Source organism: Balaenoptera acutorostrata, chromosome 19 (assembly GCF_949987535.1).
Source record: "Balaenoptera acutorostrata chromosome 19, mBalAcu1.1, whole genome shotgun sequence".
Lineage (NCBI taxonomy): Eukaryota > Metazoa > Chordata > Mammalia > Artiodactyla > Balaenopteridae > Balaenoptera > Balaenoptera acutorostrata.
In genome coordinates, this window is record NC_080082.1 from 50,742,334 (window position 1) to 50,767,891 (window position 25,558).

At 37.9% G+C, this 25,558-nt stretch overlaps 1 protein-coding gene across 17 annotated transcripts in view; it reads right to left on the reverse strand.

Annotated features, from left to right (window-relative positions):
* The window catches only part of ZNF382 (zinc finger protein 382), a 53,088-nt gene that overhangs the window by 15,888 nt on the left and 11,642 nt on the right, over window positions 1-25,558 (reverse strand). For 2 of the 17 annotated variants that reach the window (XM_007165202.2, XM_057533328.1), the window contains exons 2-4: window positions 8,045-8,118; window positions 5,604-5,730; window positions 5,236-5,331 (exon numbers count right to left, since the gene is read on the reverse strand). In XM_007165202.2, the coding sequence (XP_007165264.1) occupies window positions 5,236-5,331; window positions 5,604-5,730; window positions 8,045-8,053 (232 nt within the window). In that variant the 5' untranslated portion in view covers window positions 8,054-8,118. Of the gene's footprint in view, window positions 1-5,231; window positions 5,334-5,603; window positions 5,756-8,044; window positions 8,119-10,110; window positions 10,380-25,558 lie in introns of those variants that run through there. The other 15 variants (XM_007165200.2, XM_007165201.2, XM_057533323.1 and 12 more) reach the window with 15 other exon arrangements.

Genomic DNA, 25,558 nt, shown 5'->3' on the forward strand with positions numbered 1-25,558 from the left:
CTGTAGATCCTAGTCAATACAACAGGGTAAGAAAAAGAAATGAAAGCAATAAAGTATGCAAATGTAGAAGTGAAATATGTTATTTCAGCAAGGCCTGTTTTATGTATAGAAAATCTAAAAAAAATACCAAAACAAATAAAGAACAACAGTAACAACAACAAAATTTAATACCATCAAAAGAAATATGCAAAGTCAATATCTAAAAGTCAATTGTGGAGACACATATTAAGAACAAGCTGGAAAAAGAAATTTTAAAAATCTCATTATTTACAATAGCATCAAAAATATTAAAAGCTTAAAGATAAACTTAATAAAATATGTATAAGACCTCTATACTAAAAATAATAAAACACTGCTTATGGGAATTAGAGAAGCTAACTAAAATGTTAAGATATAGTATAGTCATGGACCGGAAGACTCAGTATTGCTGAGATGTTATTTCTCACCAATAAAAATGCCAGCATATTTATTTAGAGAAACCAAGATAGTACTGGCACAAAAACAGAAATATAGATCAATGGAACAGGATAGAAAGCCCAGAGATAAACCCACGCACATATGGTCACCTTATCTTTGATAAAGGAGGCAAGAATATACAGTGGAGAAAAGACAGCCTGTTCAATAAGTGGTACTGGGAAAACTGGACAGCTACATGTAAAAGAATGAAATTAGAACACTCCCTAACACCATACACAAAAATAAACTCAAAATGGATTAAAGACCTAAATGTAAGGCCAGACACTATCAAACTCTTAGAGGAAAACATAGGCAGAACACTCTATGACATAAATCACAGGAAGATCCTTTTTGACCCACCTCCTAGAGAAATGGAAATAAAAACAAAAATAAACAAATGGGACCTAATGAAACTTAAAAGCTTTTGCACAGCAAAGGAAACCATAAATAAAACAAAAAGACAACCCTCAGAATGGGAGAAAATATTTGCAAATGAAGCAACTGACAAAGGATTAATTTCCAAAATTTACAAGCAGCACATGCAGCTCAATATCAAAAAAACAAACAACCCAATCCAAAAATGGGCAGAGGACCTAAATAGACATTTCTCCAAAGAAGATATACAGATTGGCAACAAACACATGAAAGAATGCTCAACATCATTAATTATTAGAGAAATGCAAATCAAAACTACAATGAGGGCTTCCCTGGTGGCGCAGTGGTTGAGAATCTGCCTGCCAATGCAGGGGACACGGGTTCGAGCCCTGGTCTGGGAAGATCCCACATGCCGCGGAGCGATGAGGCCCGTGCACCACAACTACTGAGCCTGCGCGTCTGGAGCCTGTGCTCCGCAACAAGAGAGGCCGCGATAGTGAGAGGCCCGCGCACCGCGATGAAGAGTGGCCCCCACTTGCCGCAACTAGAGAAAGCCCTCACACAGAAACGAAGACCCAACACAGCCATAAATAAATAAATAAATAATTTAAAAAAAAACAAACTACAATGAGATATCATCTCACAGTGGTCAGAATGGTGATCATCAAAAAATCTACAGACAATAAATGCTGGAGAGGGTGTGGAGAAAAAGGAACCCTCTTGCACTGTTGGTGGGAATGTAAATTGATACAGCCACTATGGAGAACAGTATGGAGGTTCCTTAAAAAACTAAAAATAGAACTACCATACGACCCAGCAATCCCACTACTGTGCATATACCCTGAGAAAACCATAATTCAAAAAGAGTCATGGGGGCTTCCCTGGTGGCGCAGTGGTTGAGAATCCACCTGACAATGCAGGGGACATGGGTTCAATCCCTGGTCCAGGAAGATCCCACATGCCACACAGCAACTAAGCCCGTGCACCGCAACTACTGAGCCTGTGCTCTAGAGCCTGCGAGCCACAACTACTGAAGCCCGCACGCCTAGAGCGTGTGCTCTGCAACAAGAGAAGCCACCGCAATGAGAAGCCTGCACACCGCAATGAAGAGTAGCCCCCCTGCGCCGCAACTAGAGAAAGCCCACGTGCAGCAACGAAGACCCAACACAGCCAAAAATAAATGAATAAAAAAAAAATTAAAAAAAAACAAAAAAGAGTCATGTACCAAAATGTTCATTGCAGCTCTATTTACAATAGCCAGGACACGGAAGCAACCTAAGTGTCCACTGACAGATGAATGGATAAAGAAGATGTGGCACATATATACAATGGAATGTTACTCAGCCATAAAAAGGAACGAAACTGAGATATTTGTAGTGAGGTGGATGGACCTAGAGACTGTCATACAGAGTGAAGTAAGTCAGAAAGAGAAAAACAAATACCGTATGCTAACACATATATATGGAATCTAAAAAAAAAAAAAAAGGTCAGAAAAACCTAGGGGCAAGACGGGAATAAAGATGCAGACCTACTAGAGAATGGACTTGAGGATACAGGGACGGGGAAGGGTAAGCTGGGACAAAGTGAGAGAGTGGCATGGACATATATACACTACCAAACGTAAAATAGATTGCTAGTGGGAAGCAGCCGCATAGCAGAGAGAGATCAGCTCAGTGCTTTGTGACCACGTAGAGGGGTGGGATAGGGAGGGTGGGAGGGAGGGAGACACAAGAGGGAAGAGATATGGGGACATATGCATATGTATAACTGATTCACTTTGTTATAAAGCAGAAACTAACACACCATTGTAAAGCAATTATACTCCAATAAAAGATGTTAATAAAATAAAATAAAATAAAGAAACCAAGAAGTTGATTCTAAAATGTATTTGAAAAAGAAAATGAAAATGACCTGGAATAGCCAAAACAATTTTTTAAAAAGAAGAAAGTTAAGAGGACTTACTCTGACATCAAGACTTATTATAAAGCTACAATAATCAAAGACCAGGTGGTATTAGTAATAGGACTTACATTATATCAAAGGAAAGAATACTCTAGAAATAGACTGACACAAATACAGTCAAACAATTTTTGATAAGATCATCAGAGCAATTTAATTCAATTCAACCAGTGATGGGACAAATTGATATCTGTATGGAAGAAAACAGACTCTTAACACGTACCTCATACCATAAATAAAACTTAATGAGATGGATCATAGAACTAATTTAAAAGAAGCAAAATATACATAACATTTTTAGAAAAAAATACAGGAAACTATCTTTACAACCTAAGGCAAATATTTGTTTGAGAGGTCAAAGAAATAATGATAAAAGAAAAAAATGATAAACTGGACTTCAAAAACTTGTGCTTATTGAAAGACACCATTAAAATGAGTAGGCAAGCCACAGACTAGAGGAATATACGTAATACCTATATCAAACAAAAGACTTCTATTCAGAAAATGTAAAGAATTCCTAGTATTCAAGGAAAAAAAATATTACCCAATAAAAAATGGGTAAAACATTTGAACAGATACCTCTGAAGAAGATATAAAAAGCACTTGAAAAAGTTCTCAACATCATTAGTCATAAAAGAAATCTAAATTGAAACTGCTAAGATATGCTACCATTCTTCAGAATAGTACTTCACAATGACCAAAATGAAAATATTGATAACATCAAATGTGAAAGAGAATGTGGAAGGCAATCAAAATTTTCATACATTGCTGGTAAAAGTTTAAAATGCTATGGTAACTTTTAAAAACTGGCAGCTTCTAAAATGTGAACTATAAACCTGCCTTATGAATGAGCAACACCATCTGATCGGTATTTACTGAGAAGAAATAAAAACGTGTGTCCACAAAAAGATTTTTACAGGAATGTTCACAGAACCTTTATTCATAATAGCCCCAGGGACTTCCCTGGTGGTCCAGTGGTTAAGACTCTGCACTTCCACAGCAGGGGGCTTGGGTTTGATCCCTGGTCAGGGAACTAAGACCCCACATGCCATGCAGTGTGGCCAAAATAATAATAATAGTAACAGTAATAGCCCCAAACTGAAACATTTCAAATGTCTATCAATAGGAGATGCATAATAAACTGGTATCTCCATTCAATTGAATACTATCCTGTTTAATTAAAATAAACTATTTATATATGCAAAAACATGTATAAATCTCTCAGACATTAAGCTGAGTGAAAGAAAGTAGATATGAAAAAGGTCCAGAATAGACAAAACTAATCTATGTTGGTAGAAATCACAGTGGTGATCGTCTTAGGGAGGGATTGACTTGGAAGAGGCCTGATGGAACTTAATGGGTTAATGGAAGTGTCCTTTATCTTGATTAGAGTGTGAGATACGTGGGTTTATACTTCTGTCAGAACTCAAAGAACTTTACCCTTAAGATCTCTATGGACGTTATACCTACAAAGCATGGAGTGGATTCTTGGTAAAGTAATAGCAGCCAATAGCTCTACAAGCATAAGGCACACAAGGAAAGGATTTACGTGGGGAGCAATATTCAAAATAAAATTTAGATTTTAGAGGTATGGAAGTCAGTCATGTATAGACACTTCAAAGATCTCAGGCCTTTAAAAACAGATCCCTAATAAGACAGCTACTATCTGAAAAAAAAGAAGAAAAAAAGAAAATAACAGTTGTTGGTAAGGATGTGGAGAAACTGGAACCCTTGTGCATTGTTGGTGAGAATGTAAAATGGTGCAGCCACTATGGAAAACAGTATAGCAGTTCCTCAAAACATTAAACATAGAATTACTATATGATCCAGCAATTCTACTTTTGGGTATATACCCAAAAGAAAGCAATGACTCAGATATATATTTATATACCCATATTCATAGTAGCATTATTCACAGTAGCCAAAAGGTGGAAGCAACCAAGTGTCCACTGAGAGATGAATGGATAAGCAAAATGTGGCATGGACATATAATGGAATATTATTCAGCCTTCAAAAGGAAGAAAATTTTGATACATACTACAACATGGGTAAAACTTGAAGATATTATGTTAAGTGAAATAAACCAGTCACAAAAACGACAAATACCATATGATTCCACTTATATGAGGTACCTACCAGTAGTCATATTCATAGAGACAGAAAGTAGAATACTGGTTGCCAGGGGCTAGTGGGGGGTGGTAATGGGGAGTTATTGTTTAATGGGTACAGAGTTTTACTTCTGACAGATGAAGGGTTCTGGAGATGGATGGTGGTGATAGTGGCACAACTATGTAAAAATACTTAATGCCATGGAACTATATGCTTAAAAATTGTTAAGATGATAAATTTTATGTGTATTTTATCACAATTAAAAAAATAGATCTCTGAAAATATTCAAAGGCATCAACTACCTGAGTCCACTGGACTTTATTGATACAGACTCACCGAGGTAACTCTGACTTGGAAAAATTTTCTCTGTTGTCCATAGTTCTTTTCCTTGTTCCAACTTGTGGATCATATCAGGCTTAGTCATGTGAAATCCTGATAATAAAAAATGAGACTTGGTCTAAGCTGTTGGGCTTCAAAACTATTGAAGGAAGAGAAAGATACAGCTTCAAGACGGCAGACAAGGTACACATTAACGTCCTACCAAAGTTAATACCTTGCACTAGGCCAAGTGCGGACACAACCACGCTTTCTACTAACAGAAAGGGATTCATCACCTCTGATCTTTGAAATTCAAAGTTCCATATGTTTCAGAAATTCTTGAAAGGAGATGCATGACACTGAAAGATTCAAGGAATTTTCCTTACCTACAGAGATGAGGTGACAGTAGTTTTCCAACATGACATCCCTGTAGAGGGCCTTCTGAGCAGGATCCAGTTGCTGCCACTCCTCCTGGGTGAAGTCCACAGTCACATCCTTGAATGACACTGATCCCTGTAAGGGCATAGTCTAGTTCATCCTAAAGTAATTGAAACTAGTGAGAACTAGACATTGGAGACCATGTTCAGTGGTCAAACTGGTTTTCTTACTTTGTGTTTTGTACTGTAGAAAATTCTCTCTGAAAATACATTCATCAGTATTTACTTATTCTCTCATAGTAAAAATACATGAGATCATACTCTTTGCCTTGAATGTGATTGGTTGCTTGGTGCACGAAAACAAATAAAACCCTGACCTTGCTCATAAGAAGTTACAGGCTAAAAGAAGGGCATATGTGTAAATACATACACTCAATAGATATTACAGATGCAATGACAGAAATATGTACAAGGGAACATACTACAAAGTAAAGAAAATTCCATTTTGTATTTTAAGACTTCATTGAGGACATAAAAATTCTGTACTCACAATGAATATTTTTTGCAGAACTACATGTCATTGGCTTTTAAGATTCATGGGGAGAGTAAAACCAGTCAGTAAATTCAGGAAATAGCAAAAGGTACAGTATGTTAGGAAAGAGTCTTTGAGCTTAAGAAGAAAAAGGTATATGGAGGTAGGCAGTAGGCATATTTATGTAATATTGGATTTTTTTCCTACAGAGCAATGGTCTTAAAAATGTATTGAGCACACTCCCAACATATTTGTATTTATTTATAAATCATCAGTTGGCATTAATAGCAATCCACATTGTTAACGATTACTGTTCTTGAATATAAACTATTAGTATTTTCCTCCTTTTCAGTATACTGTCTTGTACATTCCATTGTAATGCATACCCCACTTTGGGTCTGCTGCTTTATGGAGTATAAAAAAACATGAAGAAATGTTAAGTCATCACATATGTTATGTGAAAAAATTTGTACTTTAGAGGCAATACTCTTGAACACTAGAGAAGGCTTGAGGTGTGTTAGGTGGGAAAGACAATTAAGTAACCACTGTTAGAGATGTGTCCTAGATTAAAGTGGTATTAGTGGTCTGGACAGGAGACAATTGGTTGCTTCATGACGAGTTTCAACAGAACTGGTCATAAATTGGTTGTAGAGTGGAAAAAAGAGAGGCACAGCTCTTAGGTTATCTGCACAGCAAGTGGGTGGGTGCTGAGACTAGAAAATGGAAATGGGAAGCAGGAGAAAGAATAAGCTGGACCAAAGGAGGTAATGAGGTAAACCTTGGACATGTACTTGAAATGTCTATGGAACATACAGGTAGTGATAGCTGTTGGAGGTTGGATATATGGTTCTGATACTCTGGTTAGAGGTCTAGGGTGGAGAGAGGTATCTGAGAGTCACTAGAATCAGATCAGTATAACCTCTGGAGTGAATATGATTGTGCATACAGAAAAAGAGACAGAGAGGAGAAGAGAACCAATTACCATCTGGGGAAAACCCAGATTGGTATTTCAAAGATTGGTAGATGAAGAGGAATTTTCTGAAAGAAAGATATGGAAACAGGAGAAAGTATCACCTTTGATTCAAGAATAGAACATATCAAGAGTGGATTAGCAAATGCATCTCCTTCTCTTGCACACACATATAAAGATTAGAAGAAACTAAAAATATAAGAATAAATCTATAACAGCACTGAAACACTGTGGAAAGGTTTTCACTGGTGGGCCACAGTTTGTAGGAATTGCTGGCAGACATGGATAAAATAGAAAGATCAGAGAGCATTGTAAAATTTCAGTTTTCTGTACAAGATTGCAAGCAAATCTCTATCCTAAAGACCTCACAAAACAGGAAATCTAATCCAAAATAATAATGTGATCTATCAATTCTACCTCCCACTGTATTATTGCAAAACCTAGGTCAGTGGAGATGATCAAGGTTTTTGCATGTCTGCTCCCTGACTCCTCAGAAATTTAGATCTCAAATCAGTGTCTAGACAAGATAGATTCATTCAAGTAATATATTCCCATTTAAATGAAGATAATACATTTCTGTTCCAGCAGTACTTTTATGAGAGGACTGAGAAAGGAGATGATGAATGATACACCCAATCAATATGCAAACATTGGCTACAACTAGAAGGTGCATTTGGGGAAGACTTAAGTTTATCCGGTTGGAATGAGAGAAACTGGGAACAGGACTGCAACTAGGGTGAGGCAGGTAAGACACGTAGGGTACAAAAGTTAGGCTGGACAGCCCTGAGGGTCCTTCTTAAATTTTGTACCTAGGCCACTTGCTTGCCCTACTGGAGACCAGTTTGATGGAAGCAAATCCCAATATCCAGAAAATTTAAGTATAGGGAAGCAAATGTTCATATAACCTAAAAACAAGTTACTTCAGAAAGAGAGGAAACATCATCTCACCTGAGGCATGGCTTTGATATTTGCAAGAGATGAAACTTCTCTTATGAGCTCTTCTTTTGGAAAAGGGAAGAGTCCTGAGAAGGCAGAGATGGGAAGATACAAGGAGCCATGTGAAACCATATTTGACTTAGATCACCCAGAATAACTCAGCTAAATCTACATCTATTTTCAGTTTCAGCACTTGCCCACTCTGTGTACCCGACACAAATCCAGGACAGAGATTAGTGGGGAAATGGACAAATCCTGTTGCCTTATCAATGCCAGAAGCCTAATATTCTGGTGAGGTAGAATAGATTCTGGGGAATCTGTTGTAGCATGGAGAGAGGGAACATTGTGTGTTTCCCTCTGCAGCTCTACCTTCCATCTGCCATGGAACACAGATTTATCATATATTTCCAAATCGTTCTTCATGGATTTCCTACCAATTTACACTGTCTCCAGCAGTGCATGAGAATACCTCCCCACACCCTAATGAATGCAGTTGAAAATAACTTTAATCTCTGCCTACCAGATATATATATATATATATTATATATATATATATATTCTAATTTACACATTTCTTATTATGAGAATAAGTTTTTATTTCTTTTCTGTGATGACATCTTATAGTACGTCTGTTTTTCTCATAGGTGTTTATTTTCTAATTGGTTGACATTATCTTCTTTTTCAATTTAGTAAATTAAACCTTTATCTATTTTAAGTTGAAAGTAATTTTTCTTAGCTGTTCATGTGACCATTAAAGTGTTTATGCCTTGTGAAGATTTTTTTCCCTGTATGTTTTATTGTTTAGCAATACTATGTTCTCAGTTGATGTGAAATGCCATCTCTATCATTATTACATATCCCTATATACTTGAGAATATTTGGACTTTCTATTTAATTTCTCTACTTCACCTCTTTATTGATTCACCTGTGCATCTACTAATTAGCATAGTGAATTATTGAAAATTAACCATTATTCATTATTAATTTATTAATAGTAATTTAAGTATTAACTACTGAGCAACTCTTTTTAGTAGTACAGGTATGGAAATAGAAAAGAAATTGATCTTTCCACACTGTAGGCTTTCAGGCAGAGAGAAGAATAGTTTGCTAAATGAAGTCTGAAGTATTGACTGCTACAGTGAATATTTTAAATAGCAAAATAATATTTTAATTACTAAAATGAGACTGGTCTTATGATTAAAAGTATACCTAATACTTTTATATCATGGAATGCCTGAAGAAGCTATTGACCCTGCCATAGATTTCATCCAGAAGCAGGGAAACTTACTTATATGTCAGTGTTGAAAGTGCTAGTTATGGGTAAAAACTGTTTTTTCCTGCATGCTACCCATGGAACACTAATCATTTTAACACATTGGTTTTAGTTCATATAATACTTCCCTGTAATGAACCTTACCATCTGGGAATTATGAAATCTTACCTCTTCCTTTCCAATACTCATACCTCTATTTTATTTGCTAAATTGCTACTGAGTTACAATTTTGCAGGCAGGCTTAATGACCACTATTCAGATAATCAAATCTTACGTACCTAACTAGTGGTCATACAGAGTCTCTCAATCACAAAACCATCACAAATAGTAACAGTAGGTTACAAACACATGCAGAGTTACATTCGATCACTTACTTCAGAAAAGCACCGTCTCACAGCACCCCCATGCCATTCACAATCTCAGACAGCACATTACTAATTCCAGGCAAAGTCACAAAATCACATCACAAATCATTTCGCTTCTCCATAGTCACCTGCGGTCTCAAACACGACTCATATCTAATCCGAAGAGAGACATATGCAGAGGAGTCCCCACGCAACAACAAGACTCATCCAGCTTCATACACAGTCAGCCGCAACATCCCACAGAGCAGCACGCATCCAAAACGCAGCAGGTTGGACACAGGAGGCCGCTTCCATTTGGTACACACACACACACACACACACACACACACACACAGCATCCTCTGTGTGAGGCCCTGCTCCCTGCGATGGAGATTCCTTGGGGTCAAAACAGACAAGATCTCTCCTCGCAAAACTCGCTCCAGGTCACACTCGATTGTCACCTTCAGGGTCACGCCCACGGACCACGCCCGAGGCCCCGCTAGCACAGATCTGAGTGTCTGGTTACCACGGCCCGGTTCCGGTTCCCTCCTCATAATTACCAGGCCCAGTTTGGGCTCCCAGTTTCCTCCCCAGACTGCCCACCAGGTCCCGCTTCCCTAGTCTGCCCTCCGGAACCGGAGTTCCCAATTCCCGCCTCCTCCTCAGAGGCCCTAGGACCTACCAACCTCACCCCCGCCAAGGCTCAGTCGTCTGCGCCTGCGCACTCCCGCGCGGGCTGGCGCTCCCAGGAGTCTGCGGGGCGGCGGGTTAGGAACCGCAAGGTCCCAGCAGCGGACGCTCGGGTGTGTTAGTGTCGGCGCCCGCGCTTTTCCGGGTTGGACTCCCGTTTCTCACAGGCCTTGGGGGGACTGATGAACTTCGGCCTCTGGTTCTTTTTCCGCTAGCCTTGTGGTCATCGTTTTCCGTGTGGTGAGTTGAGGTGACCTGGGTCTGGGTGAGGGAGGAGCTCACTGCAGGAGTCCCGGAGTTTCAGGCACGGATGCGGCAGGTGGAGGCAGGAGCCTCGAGCCTTTGTGAATTAGCTGCTGAGGAAGGTGATTGTGGGTGGGCATGTGTGATTGTGTGACTGCATCAGTGTAAGATACACACATATGAGTGTGTGTATCAGAAAGAGCGAGAGCGAGCAAGCGAGAGCGTGTGTGAGTATGGGGTCGGGGTGTGTGCGTGGTGGGGAGGCTCTGACTGGCCCAGATCAGCTTCCTAGGACTGAGAGGGGGCGGGGCCTCATTAATGACCGTGGTCGGCGGCGACTGTGAGGTGTTACACTGTGACCAAGTGATCCTGTGACAGCACTATTGTGACCGACTAGAGACAGATCAAAACTGGCCTAGTGTGACTTTTTTTTACTTTTAGGAGGGTGGTTTCATTTTTGCAGTTCTAGCATTGAGGAAATCAGTGGACAAGATCCCTGTGTGACTCAGCCTGTGCCTGTCAAAGACTGCGAGCCCCTTGTTAACCACAGAGGTCCCCAGTTCTAAAGCATGGCCCCTGTTGCCTTCATCATTGCACCCTGTATCTATTGTCTAGCCTAGTGCTTAATACACAGGCATGCAGTACATTCAGTGTAACCTGTTTTGGAGCTAATTGTCAATTCCATGGTTTCTTGGAATTTGTTGCACTGGGCTTTCTTTCACTGCCTCTGTGTTTTCACCTGTTATAGCCACTGCGCAGAAATGTTAGCTGCACAAAAATGGCTAGCACTCTAGGTCTCAAATATTCAAAGGGAAGTTGAATAGAGACCTAGAATGAAGGTTCCAACTAAAAAAATCAAAGCTCTGTGTTTATTACGGGGACTTTAGAGCTGGAATTGCCCTCAAGGCAGGGTCCTGGGACGAGATGATATTAAGGCACCAAGAGTAGTAGTCCTTCCTCCAAAGATTCCTCTTGGAAGCTCTGTGGGGGCAAGCTGCATATTGCAGATCTACAGCATTTTCATAGCTTTGTTGACAGGAAACTGCTGTGAACACAGAAACAGATTCTGCTCCTAGGCTTCAGTCAACCTGACTTTTTTTTATGATACAGGGAAGGGTCAACAGTATTCCAGTCTTTCTCTTACTTCCATTGGGTATATTTAACATGGATGATGGAGGCTTGCTAGTGATGAAGAATGTGTTCTTATTTAGCCTGTCTTGGTATGAAAGGCCTAGTATGTCATGATCCCCTTTTCCTTCCAAGTTTTGCTGTATCCCAAAAGAAGGGCCGTGAAAGGAGAAAAGTGTTGCAGCTGCACATCTCAAAGCCAAGCTAGAGGTCATTTTTTTTTTTAACATCTTTATTGGAGTATAGTTGCTTTACAATGTTGTGTTAGTTTCTACTGTATAACAAAGTGAATCAGCTATATGTATACATATATCCCCATATCCCCTCCCTCTTCCATCTCCCTCCCACCCTCCCTATCCCACCCCTCTAGGTGGTCACAAAGCACAGAGCTGATCTCCCTGTGCTATGCAGCTGCTTCCCACTAGCTACCTATTTTATATTTGGTAGTGTATATATGTCAATGCTACTCTCTCACTTCGTCCCAGATTACCCTTCCCCCTCCCCATGTCCTCAAGTCCATTCTCTATGTCTGCGTCTATTCCTGTCCTGCCCCTGGGTTCATCAGAACCTTTTGTTTTTTTTTTTTAAGATTTCATATATATGTGTTAGCACACGGTATTTGTTTTTCTCTTTCTGACTTACTTCACAATGTATGACAGACTCTAGGTCCATCTGCCTCACTACAAATAACTCAATTTTGTTTCTTTTTATGGCTGAGTAATATTCCATTGTATATATGTGCCACATCTTCTTTATCCATTCATCTATTGATGGACACTTAGGTTGCTTCCATGTCCTGGCTATTGTAAATAGAGCTGCAATGAACATTTCGGTACATGACTCTTTTTCAATTATGGTTTTCTCCGGGTATATGCCCAGTAGTGGGATCGCTGGGTCATATGGTAGTTCTATTTTTAGTTTTTTAAGGAACCTCCATACTGTTCTCCGTAGTGGCTGTATCAATTTACATTCCCACCAACAGTGCAAGAGGGTTCCGCTTTCCTAGAAGTCATTTGAGGTTTTTGTTTCATGGAATGAATTTTTGTTTCTCAGGATATAGAATAACTTCATCTTAAATGCCCTGCCAAATAGTGACTAATCCATTTACCTGGCCAAGTCTTCTATTCCCAGTTAATGATAGTACCATGAGGATGGATCCCCGTCTTTCCCAGTTCCTTATCAAATGCCCTTCCTACAGTTAATTTTTGTATAACCACTTGGCAACACTTTCCCCTTGTGCTGTTTTTGTCTAAGCAGTCCCATGACACAGAAACAGTCCTCCTTTACATGGTGATTTGTTAATGCTTAGGTAGAATTACACATTAGATACTTTAGATTTTCTTCAAAGACATGAGTGGGAAAATGGCAAGGTAGGAGAAGGTTTGATTGATTTCAGAAACAGTCTTCAGTAAAAATGGTCTTCTGTTTTGGAGACCTTTAAGAATATTATTAGGGGTATGTACAGAGACATGTCTTTCAAGAAGGGCAGAAATTTTTTCCCAAGGAATTAGAAGATTTATGTGGTACCAACCAGTTATTGAATAAGATTTGGCAGCACCAGTTTTTTTCGAGTCACACAATTGTGTAGAGTGAGTCAGCAATGTATAATGGTCTCTGAGTCTTGAGCAGAGGTCAGCAAACCATGACCCTGCAGGCCAAATCCAGCTTGTAGCCATTTTTTTTATGGCCTGTGAACTAAGACTGGTTTTAACATTTTTCTATAATTGACAACATATCAAAAGGAGAACAATATTTCATGATGTGAAAATTATATGAAATTCAAATTTCAGTGTTCATAAATAAAGTTTTGAATTTTGTCAAAAACTTCTATGGAAATTTGTTTTCTCTCTTGTTATATTAGCACCTGCATAATATCCTTGATTTTCTCTTTTGCCCACAAAGCCCAACATATTTACTATCTGGTCCTTTACAGAAAAATTAACTGACCCCTAATCTAGAGTATCTGGATTAAAATCTTGGTCTTGTAAGTATTTGTGAATTTGGGCAATATATTCAGTGTCTTTCTGTTTCAGAGTTTATTGTTTGTAAAACACAAATAATAGTACCAATTTCAAAGAGTTTTTATGAGGATTAGGAGAGTTAATATTAACAGCACTAGGACAGTGGCTGGCAATAATAAGTGCTTAAATTAAAACGTGTTACGGGGGGACTTCCCTGGTGGCACAGTGGTTAAGAATCTTCCTGCCAATGCAGGGGACATGGGTTCGAGCCCTGGTCTGGGAAGATCCCACATGCCACGGAACAGCTAAGCCCGTGCGCCACAACTACTGAGCCTGCATTCTAGAGCCCGCAAGCCACAACTACTGAAGCCCGTGCACCTAGAGCCCGTGCTCCGCAACAGGAGAAGCCACTGCAGTGAGAAGCCTGTGCACCGCAACGAAGAGTAGCCCCCGCTCGCCACAACTAGAGAAAAGCCCGTGCACAGCAACAAAGACCCAATGCAGCCAAAAATAAAATAAATAAATACATAAATAAATTTATAGGAAAAAAAAAAGAAAAAAAAAACACCTAAAAACCTGTTATTGGGACTTCCCTGGTGGTCGAGTGGTAAGACTCTGTGCTCCCAATGCAGTGGACCCAGGTTCAATCCCTGGTCGGGAAACTAGATCCTGCATGCTGCAACTAAAGAGTTCACATGCTGCAACTAAGAAGTCTGTGTGCTGCAACTAAGATCCCGCACAATCAAAATAAATAAATAAGTTAAAAATATTAAAATTAAAAAGAACCCTGTTGTTATTATGTGGATATCCTAAGTCATCCCACATTCATGAATGAGGAGCAATGAAAATATAAAGTTATTGTAATGGGCATTTTTAAGAAAACAAGCTATATGCTTAGATGGTCTATAACAGGTATCCTTCACCTTAAATGGTTTGCCCTGGAATGGTATACCAAATTATTGTATATTTATTTTATTAATGTATATTTTTCTTGGGGAAAAAGTCTATAATTTGGAGACTGTCAAAGGTGTACAGGAACCAAACAGGGTTTGAATCACTGACCTAGAACCAGTAATTTACACCTGGAAGTGAACTTTAAGAGGAGTTTGTCCCAAAATAATTTCCTGTATCATGTAAATATAAGGTTAATCATATTACATTCAAGTGATTAATATTATATAGATACAAAAAGAGATTCTAGTATGAAAAATACAAAGTGTAATGCTATGCAGTATTCATGTTTATGAACAAAATTACTCAAATTGCTAAATTATAAATCAGTTTAATTATTATAATGGCATTTCTTACCAATTTTTCAAGGATTGTATCCAATATGGTACATTGACTGGTCGTTCAGTAGAGAAAGGCAATGATAAAGCCACATTTATTAAGCCTCTACTATGAACCAAACATTGAAAGTGTCGCTTACCTGAATTGTGCACATTCACAGGTGAATTTTTTTTTTTTTTTTTTAGGACTGAAGATTTTTCTTTTAATTTTTATTTTATATTGGAGCATAGTTGATTAACAATGTTGTGTTAGTTTCAGGTGTACAGCAAAGTGATTCAGTTATACATATACATGTATCTATTCTTTTTCAAATTATTTTCCCATTTAGGTTATTACAGAATATTGAGCAGCATTCACAGATGAATCTTAACATGGAAAGTGTCTCACTATGTTTATGAGATACAGTAAGAGAAGATACAAGACTTGGTAGGTTTATTTAGTCACACTGGTTTTAGTGCTTTTACCTGTCATTTTGCCAGTCTGTTTGCTCACAGTTTTCATAAGAAGTAGAAGATTGCCTTTTTAGAAAAATGCTTTATATGGAAATAGGTGTTAATTCCTGATGATCAAATGAATGCAGTCTTGTTGAAAAAAAATAGTAATCCAGATTGCACTTATAAAATCAAAAGTACTTATAATTTTAGCATCTAGAAATAATCACTATTAACATTTTGGTGTACATTCTAAATTTTTCCTTATGCTTATGTTTATATGATTTTGTCTTTTTCAGGAAAAAAAATCACGTGAATTAATCATTTAAATGAATAAAGACCTCTCTAGCTCTTAGTTTGAAAAAGGAATTCAACCCAATCAATGGTTTGTTATACTTCCTTGTATGTAGTGTCAAATGACAAAACTAAAACAATTTAGTAACGAGTTTGATGTCTTTAATTCAAGGAAAACAATCCATGGATTGGGGGAGTACAGTACCTCACAAGCAGAGCACTCTCCCAAGGGGTTTTGGGCAATAGAGAATTTTATAGACTGTTAGAAGAGGCAACAGGGAAATGGCATAATCGGCTAGGAGGTCAGGGATTTTCTTATAAGGCTAGCTGGTCCAGTTTTCTAGGGTAAGGTAAGCTAGCCAAGCTGAGTTGGAAGATTGTGATTAGTGTAACGTTAGATTTCCTTAATAGGTGTTTCCTGTAAATGCAAGCTGACTTAAGTTTACATTTGTGACGTGGGCTGGACCACTGGGGTGGCCCTCATTTTGTGGATCCTGATACACAAATTAACTTTATCAGTAGGGATAAGGAAGTGACGATGACGTCCAACTGATTTGACAGACCTTTTGCAATTTTACAGATAACAATTTATGCATAATTCCAGGGGAACAAATTATCAAGTAAAGCTACTCAATTAAGTATTTAATATTTTTTTTTACGTAGTTAGATAACTTTCAGAAAATAGCACTAACATCTCAAGACCAAATATCTTAGGAGACTCCATTATATAAATTATGCTGACAAGGATGAGTTTATAATTTCAGATAACGGAATTAGATGTTAGTAGTTATAAATATGCATAGTTACAAATAACCCAGCATAAAAGTCTGGGTTAGACAGCGAACAAGATTGATTTTTTGTTAATATTTTCAATTTGTTACTTAAGCGGGTCAGATTCTCTTAGCTAGATTTATGAGGCAGAATGGTGTCTATCTGTAGCTGCTGTCCTCTTCTTTCTCCCATTCTTTGTGGGTTATGTTGCTGGTGAAAACAAATTACATTTGTAAGCTGTGCTCTGTAATATATTAGCATTATAAGGAAGAGCAGGCCTAAGAAGCTCGAATTTCACTTTCATAAAAAATGGTAAGCAAAGAGAATTTCCTTTAATGGTAATGGATTACAGGATATGAAATAGTCTCTTCATCATCAATAAAAAATAGATAATATTTTGTTGGTTTTTTTTTTCTTCACTTAATCCTGACAACTCTTTGAGGCACTAGGTACTATTGTTTTTCTCACTTTATTGATAAGGAAATCTAGGCAGTACAGATAAGATACTTACGAACACACACAATAACTTTTAGAGCTACACAATAACTTTTAGAGCTAAGATTGACATTCTGAAAGTTTAACCACAGAGCTTGTTCTTATTTACAACTGCACATAATCTCTCGATAAGTTTTTAACCTGCCTGTTTTACTTATTAATTCATTACAAATGTCTTTCCTCAATATTTACTATGAATTAGGGTAATCACCTTTAAAATCTAACGTACATATTAATAGTAGCTACCAATAATTTTTTTTTTTTTTTTTGGCTGCCCCATGTGGCTTGTGGGATCTCAGTTCCCTGACCAGGGATTGAACCCAGGCCCCAGCAGTGAAAGTGCCAAATCCTAACCACTAGACCACCAGGGAACTCCCATCAATAATTTATTTAACCCCTTTTCTACCCTGAGATTTTTATGGTTATCAAAACTACTCTATGATGAATATCCTTAAGATATATCTTCATCTACTTTTATATGTTTCCTGCTCACAATATGCCAGAACTTATTCTAGTACTTGAGGGGACACCAGCACTAAAAAGAGGTAAGTTGCTCATTATTAAGCAAAGATCAAATATATGTGGGAATAAATGTAAGGTAGACTGTGATAAAGGCTCTTAAGTCAGATGACACATATTGGGAATGCATATGGAAGAGACATTCTGATGACAGCATTCTTAGGTTATGACCAGATTATATTGGAAGACATAAAAGCTCTGGGGAGGTAAATAGGTTTTATTCAAGAAAATTTTCGTGAGATTAGATGTAAAAATGAGACTAAGAGAACAAGATTAAACAGGTGTTTGGTGGTCATCAGGGCTAAAAGGAATGAATTAGAAGTGAATTAAACCCATACATCAGGAAGACATGAAGGCAGCATTTAGAACATCATCAAAACTTATGAGAATTCTCTCAGGGACCTTTAACCGTTCTTTTCTAGGCAAAACTCCAACTTCCTTTGCCATATGTAAAAATCAAAGTGTTAAATTAGGTGTTGGGAGCAGAAAGAAACAAAAGCCATTCAGAGTTGGCATCAATTTATCCTAAGCATTTTCTCAAAGTTCAGGGAAGACTGTTTAAGACTACTTCTTAATTTAAGAGTGGCCATGTATTAATGTAAATATGCACTTTAAAAGTCTTTAAAAAGAAAGCTATTCTTCAAAAATATATTAATATTAATACATGGCCACTCTTAAATTAAGAAGTAGTTTTACATAAAAAAAATCACAGACAGCACAGAGAAGCAATGCTAACATAAGGTTTCATAACTTTCCAGATACTTTTCTTTCTCTGTTTATATATATACATTTTACAAGCAAAATGACATATTTATGTATTTATTTTTTAAAAAACTATTGAATATGTTTTGAATATTTTCATACTTTTTCCAAGTTTTGAGATATAATTGAACATATTCTTAACTACAAATTTTTTTTATAACCATGCATTTAATGACTACCTTAGTAGTCATGAATGGATGTTCTATAATTTATTTTAAACCAATCAGTTATTGCTAAAGCTGAATCTTACCCGCGCATTTCCTTCTACTTGCTCTGCAGCTCCCATGTCTTGGCCAACTTTACCTCCCCATCTAGGACCCTCTGGGAACATCTGTGTCATGTCAAGTGTAGACATGTTCTGCAGTGTCACATTGGCTCCTGCTGGGTGGAATGCAGATGACAGTAACTTGCTCAGATGTATTTATTCAGGGGAATAATATAGGAACTGAATAGTTTACCCTTTTATCTGGGTCTCACTGAATACAAATATCTATGTACCTCCCCATTCAAAATCTACTTGTTTTGAACTTCACATAATGATAGATCTTTTTAAAAAATAATTAATTAATTAATTTATATTTTTGGCTGTGTTGGGTCTTCGTTGCTGCACACGGGCTTTCTCTAGTTGCGGTGAACGGGGCCTACTCTTCGTTGGAATGCGCGGGCTTCTCATTGCAGTGGCTTCTCTTGTTGCAGAGCACGGGCTCTAGGCACACGGGATTCAGCAGTTGCAGCACGCAGGCTTAGTAGCTGTGGCTCGTGGGCTCTAGAGTGCAGGCTCAGTAATTGTGGTGCACAGGCTTAGCTGCTCCGTGGCATGTGCGATCTTCCTGGGCCAGGGCTCGAACCCGTGTCCCCTGCATTGGCAGGCGGATTCTTAACCACTGCACCAGGGAAGCCCAAAGATAGATCTTTTTTTTTTTCAACATCTTTGTGAGATTCACCCATGTTGCTGCATGTAGCAGGCACCTTTTCTTTTGCTATATATTCCATTATAGGATGTTGCACAGATTATTTTTCTGTTATTCTGTTGTTGGAAATTTGAGTTGTTTCTAATTTTTCTTGAAGAGATACTACTGCTATGAACATTATTGTACATGTGTTTTGTGGACTTAAGCATTCTATTTTGCTGTGGAGATGCACAGGGAAAGGATTGCTGGGTTATGTAATACATCTATGTTTAGTTTTGTAGACACCAATGTACGTATATCCAGTGTGTTATGCTCTAACAGCCACTGCATGAGAGTTCTAGTTGTAATAAGTTAAGCATAATACTGCAGTCTTTATGATAACCACTAAGAATAATGTATGACAGTATAAATTAATGGGGAAAACTAGAATAATAAAAGTATTTGACTAATACAACAGAAGGTAAGAATGGTGGAATAGAAAAACAAAGAAACAGAGGGGACACATAAAAGCAAATGTTGGTGTACCCAACATTATTAGTAATTAAATTTAATGAAAATGGATTAAACACTCCAATAAAAAGAAAATTGTTGAAAAGAACAAAATCAACCATATGCTTTTAGCAGCTGACACATATTAAGTATAATGACACAGAAAATGAAATATGAAAGAGGTATAATGCAAATACTAAAGGAAAGTTGGTGTCTCTCTATTAAGATCAGAAAAAAAAAAAAAGGACTTAACGAGAGATAACAGGGACGTTTCATAATGATAAAAGTTTAAACCCAAAAAGAAGATATAGTGATCATGAATTTGAATATACCTACTAACAGCTTCAGGATATACAAATCAAAGATTAACAAAAGTAAAAGGATGAATCAACAAATCCAGTCATTGTTGAAGATTTCAGCATACTGTTAGAACAAGGATACTAAAAGTCATTAACGATAGATGTTAGCAAATGACCTAAATGACATACATAGAATACTATATCCAACAGCTAGAGGGTATACAGACTCCACTTACTGAAATTTGCAAATTGCCTGACTTCTTTACCTTTTGTGTTCTGATCTGTTGAATGGAAAGATTAAATTAAATTATAGAGCATTGATGAAGATTAAATGGTAAGGTTTATAAAGCATCTATCACATAGAGCTCTTAGTAAATATCTGTTGTTTTCAAGCTGTAAGAGGCTTTACTTTTCTCCAGCATGAATACTGATAAAAGAGGTGGTAAATGATGCTACTGAAGGAATCAGGGTAGCTGACTGTGATTAAGAAATGGGGGGGCTTCCCTGGTGGCACAGTGGTTGAGAATCTGCCTGCCAATGCAGGGGACACGGGTTCGAGCCCTGGTCTGGGAAGATCCCACATGCCGCGGAGCAACTGGGCCCGTGAGCCACAATTGCTGAGCCTGCGCGTCTGGAGCCTGTGCTCCGCAACAAGAGAGGCCGCGATAGTGAGAGGCCCGCGCACCGCGATGAAGAGTGGCCCCCACTTGCCGCAACTAGAGAAAGCCCTCGCACAGAAACGGAGACCCAACAAAGCCATAAATAAATAAATAAATAAATAAAATTAAAAAAAATGAAGATATAAAATTAAAAAAAAAAAAGAAATGGGAAGTGCTAAGCTCGAGGATTCTGGGACTTGTGTTGGCTTGGGGGTAGGACTCCATGTGGGCCAATGCTGTTTTGCAATGGCACTGTTTTCTGTTTTTGTGTGTAGGGTGATCAGGCATTCCCAGTTTCTACATTAAAAAAATCCCAAAATTAGTGGCTTAGAACAATGATAGCATTTGTTTTAATCATTAATTTGTTCATTGGGCAGAACTTTGTGGAGACAGCTAGTCTCTGCTCTACCTGGCTTCAGCTGGGGTGGTTTTAATATTGGGGGCTGGAATCATCGGAAGGCTTGCTCACTTACGTATTTGGTAGCTCATGCTGGCAGTCAGCTGGAACCTCAGCTGGACTGTGGTTGGAATATCTAGCTGTGGACTTCTTGTGTAGCTGCTTGGATTCCTCACAGCAAAATGATTGGGTTTCAGGGTGAGCGTCTTGAGAGTGAGTTACTAGGAAGCTCTATTGCCTTTCCTGATCTAGCCATGGAAAATAGTGTCATTTCCACTGCACTCTATTCATCATGAGAATCACAAAGGCCTGTTCTGTTTCAAAGGAAGGGAAATAAACTCCACTTTAAAAAAAATTAATTTATTTTTGGGTGTGTTGTGTCTTCGTTGCTGCGTGCGGTCTTTCTCTAGTTGCGGTGAGTGGGGGATATTCTTTGTTGTGGTGTGTGGGCTTCTCATTGCTGTGGCTTCTCTTGTGGAGCACGGGCTCTAGGGTGCCTGGGGTTCAGTAGTTGTGGCTCGTGGGCTCTAGAGCTCGTGGGCTCAGTAGCTGTGGTGCACGGGCAGTTGCTCCATGGCATGTGGGAATCTTCCCGGACCAGGGCTCCAACCCGTGTCCCCTGCATTGGCAGGCGGATTCTTAACCACTTCGCCACCAGGGAAGCCTGTAAACTCCACTTCTTGATGAAGTAGGTGAATGGCAAAATTCTGGAAGAACATGCAGGACCTGAAATATTGTTGTGGGCCTTACTGGAATTTACAGTATGTACCAATCCCTGAGGCCAAAGATGAGGTTTAGGTGTGGATGGTGTCTTCCCTTTGCAGCCCTGCAAAGTAGAATAGCGGGAGGAGTTATCTGCTGAAGATATGCCCAATCTCAGGCCCAGGCCAGTATTAGCAGAGTGGAGGACGAGCCAGAACCCTCCTGCTGAAGTGTCTGGATCCTACTTGCAGACAGGAGGACCTCTGCTTGGTATCTGTGCCTGTTTACTGGATTCTTTGTGTGTGGACTGTTTAGATTTGTCCAGAACCCATCTTACCTGTTATTTTCTATGTATGTTGATAAGGTACTGTTTACAGGCAGGAAGACAAAAGAAAAAAGCACATATTAATGTGTATCATTTGGAGAGCTGAGAAGTACATCTGGTGTCAGACCAACTTTCTTTTCCCAGTTCTCACCTCTGTAGTCTCTGTGCTTCTCCAGGAGGGAAACCCTGAAGAGTACTGACAAGTTCTCAACCATTTTAAACCATGGCTTTGGTAAGTTGCTGTTTCTCTCTAGTTCTTGAACATAGTTATATATTAGATCATGTGAACATTTCTTTATTTAGAAATGTCCTGTGTAACAGAGATCTCTAAGAAGCTGTCCCCAGTTCCTCCCATACCAGTGAAGTATGATGCCAGCCAGCCCAGGGTCCTCCTGATGGGTCTCCCTGTTCTTCCATTAATGTGTAGCATCTCCTATAAGTTCAGCCTTCTTTCAAGAAGAGTTATGGAGTAAAATTAAATCGCTTGAGGAGGAGGTATTTCACCATCCAAAGAATGGTGGAGGGATGATTAAGAGAAGTTGGTCCCATTTAATTACTCATGGAAAAACTTAGAAATTCTTTGCATTTTCTAGGAAAATACACGATTGGCAGTTGATTGTCCCCAGTGTTGGTATGTGTTGAGATTACATGTTTTATGAGGCTTTTAGGATTGGGTAGGAGTAAAATTGGGACTTGCATACAGAGAGATCAGGGATCTACCTTGGGAATCAGTCATGGAAAGATGATTATCAGGAGGAAGATTTATTGTGTACTTGAAAAGTCTGTGCTGGTTTAAGATGATTTTCTATGTGATTATGGACCATTCTGTATTTTATATCCACTAACTCAGGATCAACTAAAGTATTCAGTGAGGGATGGTGGCTCAGCTGGATTTAAAAGAAGCAGATAACTATAGACTCCCATCAGTAGAAAAGATGTTAGAGATTTTTTTCCCCACCCTAAACTTGGTAGTATAAAAGAATAATTAAGAGTGATATATCTACTAGATTAACTGCAGCTGTTGAAAAATTTACTAAATACTTTGGCATAAGAAAGTTTAGTGCTTATTACATATTTTAAAATAATGGTCTTAACACCCAAACCGAAACAAGTTAGAGAACAATTCAATGTGAAATATGAAACCATTAAAAAAATGACAACTAGAAAAAAAATGGTATATAACATAATGATGAACCTGAGGCTTGAAGAAATTCTTTAATTTCACGCAAACTATTATCTCTCTATATATCTATATAGAGATTTAATACTATGTTGGAAAAGAAATTCCATGAATTATATTTTCTTAGTCTATAATGGAAAAAGAGGATGTAAAAATTCACATTTATTAATAACTTATGAGGTAGGCATATGGCAGGCAGTATGCTCATATTCACTATTTCAGTTAATTAGTAAATTGTGATTCTTTTATTCATTTCTAGCCATGTTTCTAGACATGTTTTTATAACTGAGGAATCACATAATAGGCATGAACTAAATCAACTAGATTACTTAAAAATATGTGTATAATCTGTTTCTGAAACACTGATTTCCTTAACTTCTCTTACCATAGACTTCCAGCCACATCCTATTTGCTTGCTATATAGCCCCCTTCTTGGATTTCAAACCTTTATCTACTCTCTTTCTATTTTGAAAACATTTCTTGAATTTCACCAGTAATGCTTGGGTTTGTGCTTTTAGGAATGGGTAACATTCAGGAAAGCGGCCCTAGAGTTCACTCAGGGGGAATGGAATATCTGGGATTCTGCTCTGAGGGAATTGTACTGGGATGTGATGATGGAAAACAGCAACTTAGTCTCACTGGGCAAGCTATCTGCCTCAAATAATTTAAATATTCTCTCTGGAATATCAAGGCTATCTTTTAAGAAACTAGATGATATTTTTCACCCTGTTTTCAAAGGAATGGGTTAAGCTTTGTTGTGTTGCAGATGACACCTCACCATCCTTCATGACATTTATTCTTCATGATGGTCATACTTTTCTCAGCCCCTTCATATAATTTCTACCTTCTTTGATACCCAGGGAGCTAGATGTGATTTGTGGGACATTTAAGACATACGTATTGCCAAAGAAACCAGGTGTTGTGTTTGAACTCAGAATTGGTAAAGATGCTGTACATTATTTTCGGACCCACCTTTAGAACAGACAAAAAAAATCCTGATTTGTACTGATTTTCAAAGTAATCTCTACAATTTACATGGTGATGGACTGAGTCAAAAAATATTTTAAATGAAGTGAACAAATTCATTTCTTATAACAAAATTTTTTTATTTGACCTACATTGTCATTGAAAATGACAATCCATGAACTTTGCATTTATCAGCATTTGTTTAGCATTCTAGAAAGAACCTGTGAATGTTTCAGAAATCTCCATTTTTCCTCTTAGCAAATAACAAACAAAAATATAGTAATCATAGCCAACATAGTTCTCATTGAATTAACTCTTATACTACATTGCCTTTTAATACAGAGAGAACCAGTATAGGTTTAAATAAGACCTTTCTTACCTCTCTCATCTCTCTATTCTTTGTGATTCTTTCATCACCCTAAGGTGACTGTTCTCTCAATCCCTCTACCCTTCTCTGAAGTCTTCACCAATATTATTTTTGCTTACAGGTCATTAGAAATTTAATTCTCAAAATGTTTTATAGAGTTGGTTTTAATTCTTATAAATATTTTTATACATTATTTCATATTTATTTCTTATAGGCAGTGTGACCACCATATTCGAGCAAGGGAAGAAGCTGGGAGGGTTGTCAAGAAGACAGAGAGCTCAGCTGAGTGAGGGCTGATCAGGCAGGGAACTTTAATTACAACTGTTAGGCCTTTTTAAAGAAATTTTCACTTTTCAATTGTTTGATGTTACTATATAAAATTAGTTTATTATATAATAACTTTGTATCCAGCAACTTTTCTAATTTACTTATAAGTGCTAGTTCTTGCTTTACAGATTCTTTAGGATTTTGTAAACAAACAATTGCCATCTACAAATAGGGTTTTCTTCTTCTTTGCCAGTGTTTACATCTTCATTCATTTTTATTGCCTTAATGTAATTGCTAGGACTTCCAATACAGTGTTGAATAGAAGTAGTGAAAGTAGACATTGTTGCCCTTTTTTGGTCATAGGAGGATAATGTTTAATATTTCATCATTACACATAGGTGGAGGTTTTGTGTAGATGCTCTATCAAATTTGGCAAGTTCTCTAGTCCTAGCTTGCTGAGAGTTTTTATCATGAAGGGATATTATATTTTGTAAGATACTTTTTCTGAAACTACTGAAGCAATATGTCTTTACTCCTTTATTCAACTAATATGATCAATTAAATTGATTTTTGATCATTAACTCAATCGTATATTCATGGGTCATGTTGTATTTCCTTATATATATTTCCATATTAAATTTGTGTGAAATAATAGAAAAATATATGTTGATCTCTGCCCCCAGTTCCTAGTATAGCACTCCTAAAACCCTTGTATTTGCCTAAGTCATAAGAGTACTAGGAGCACCTTTTGTTCTAATATTTG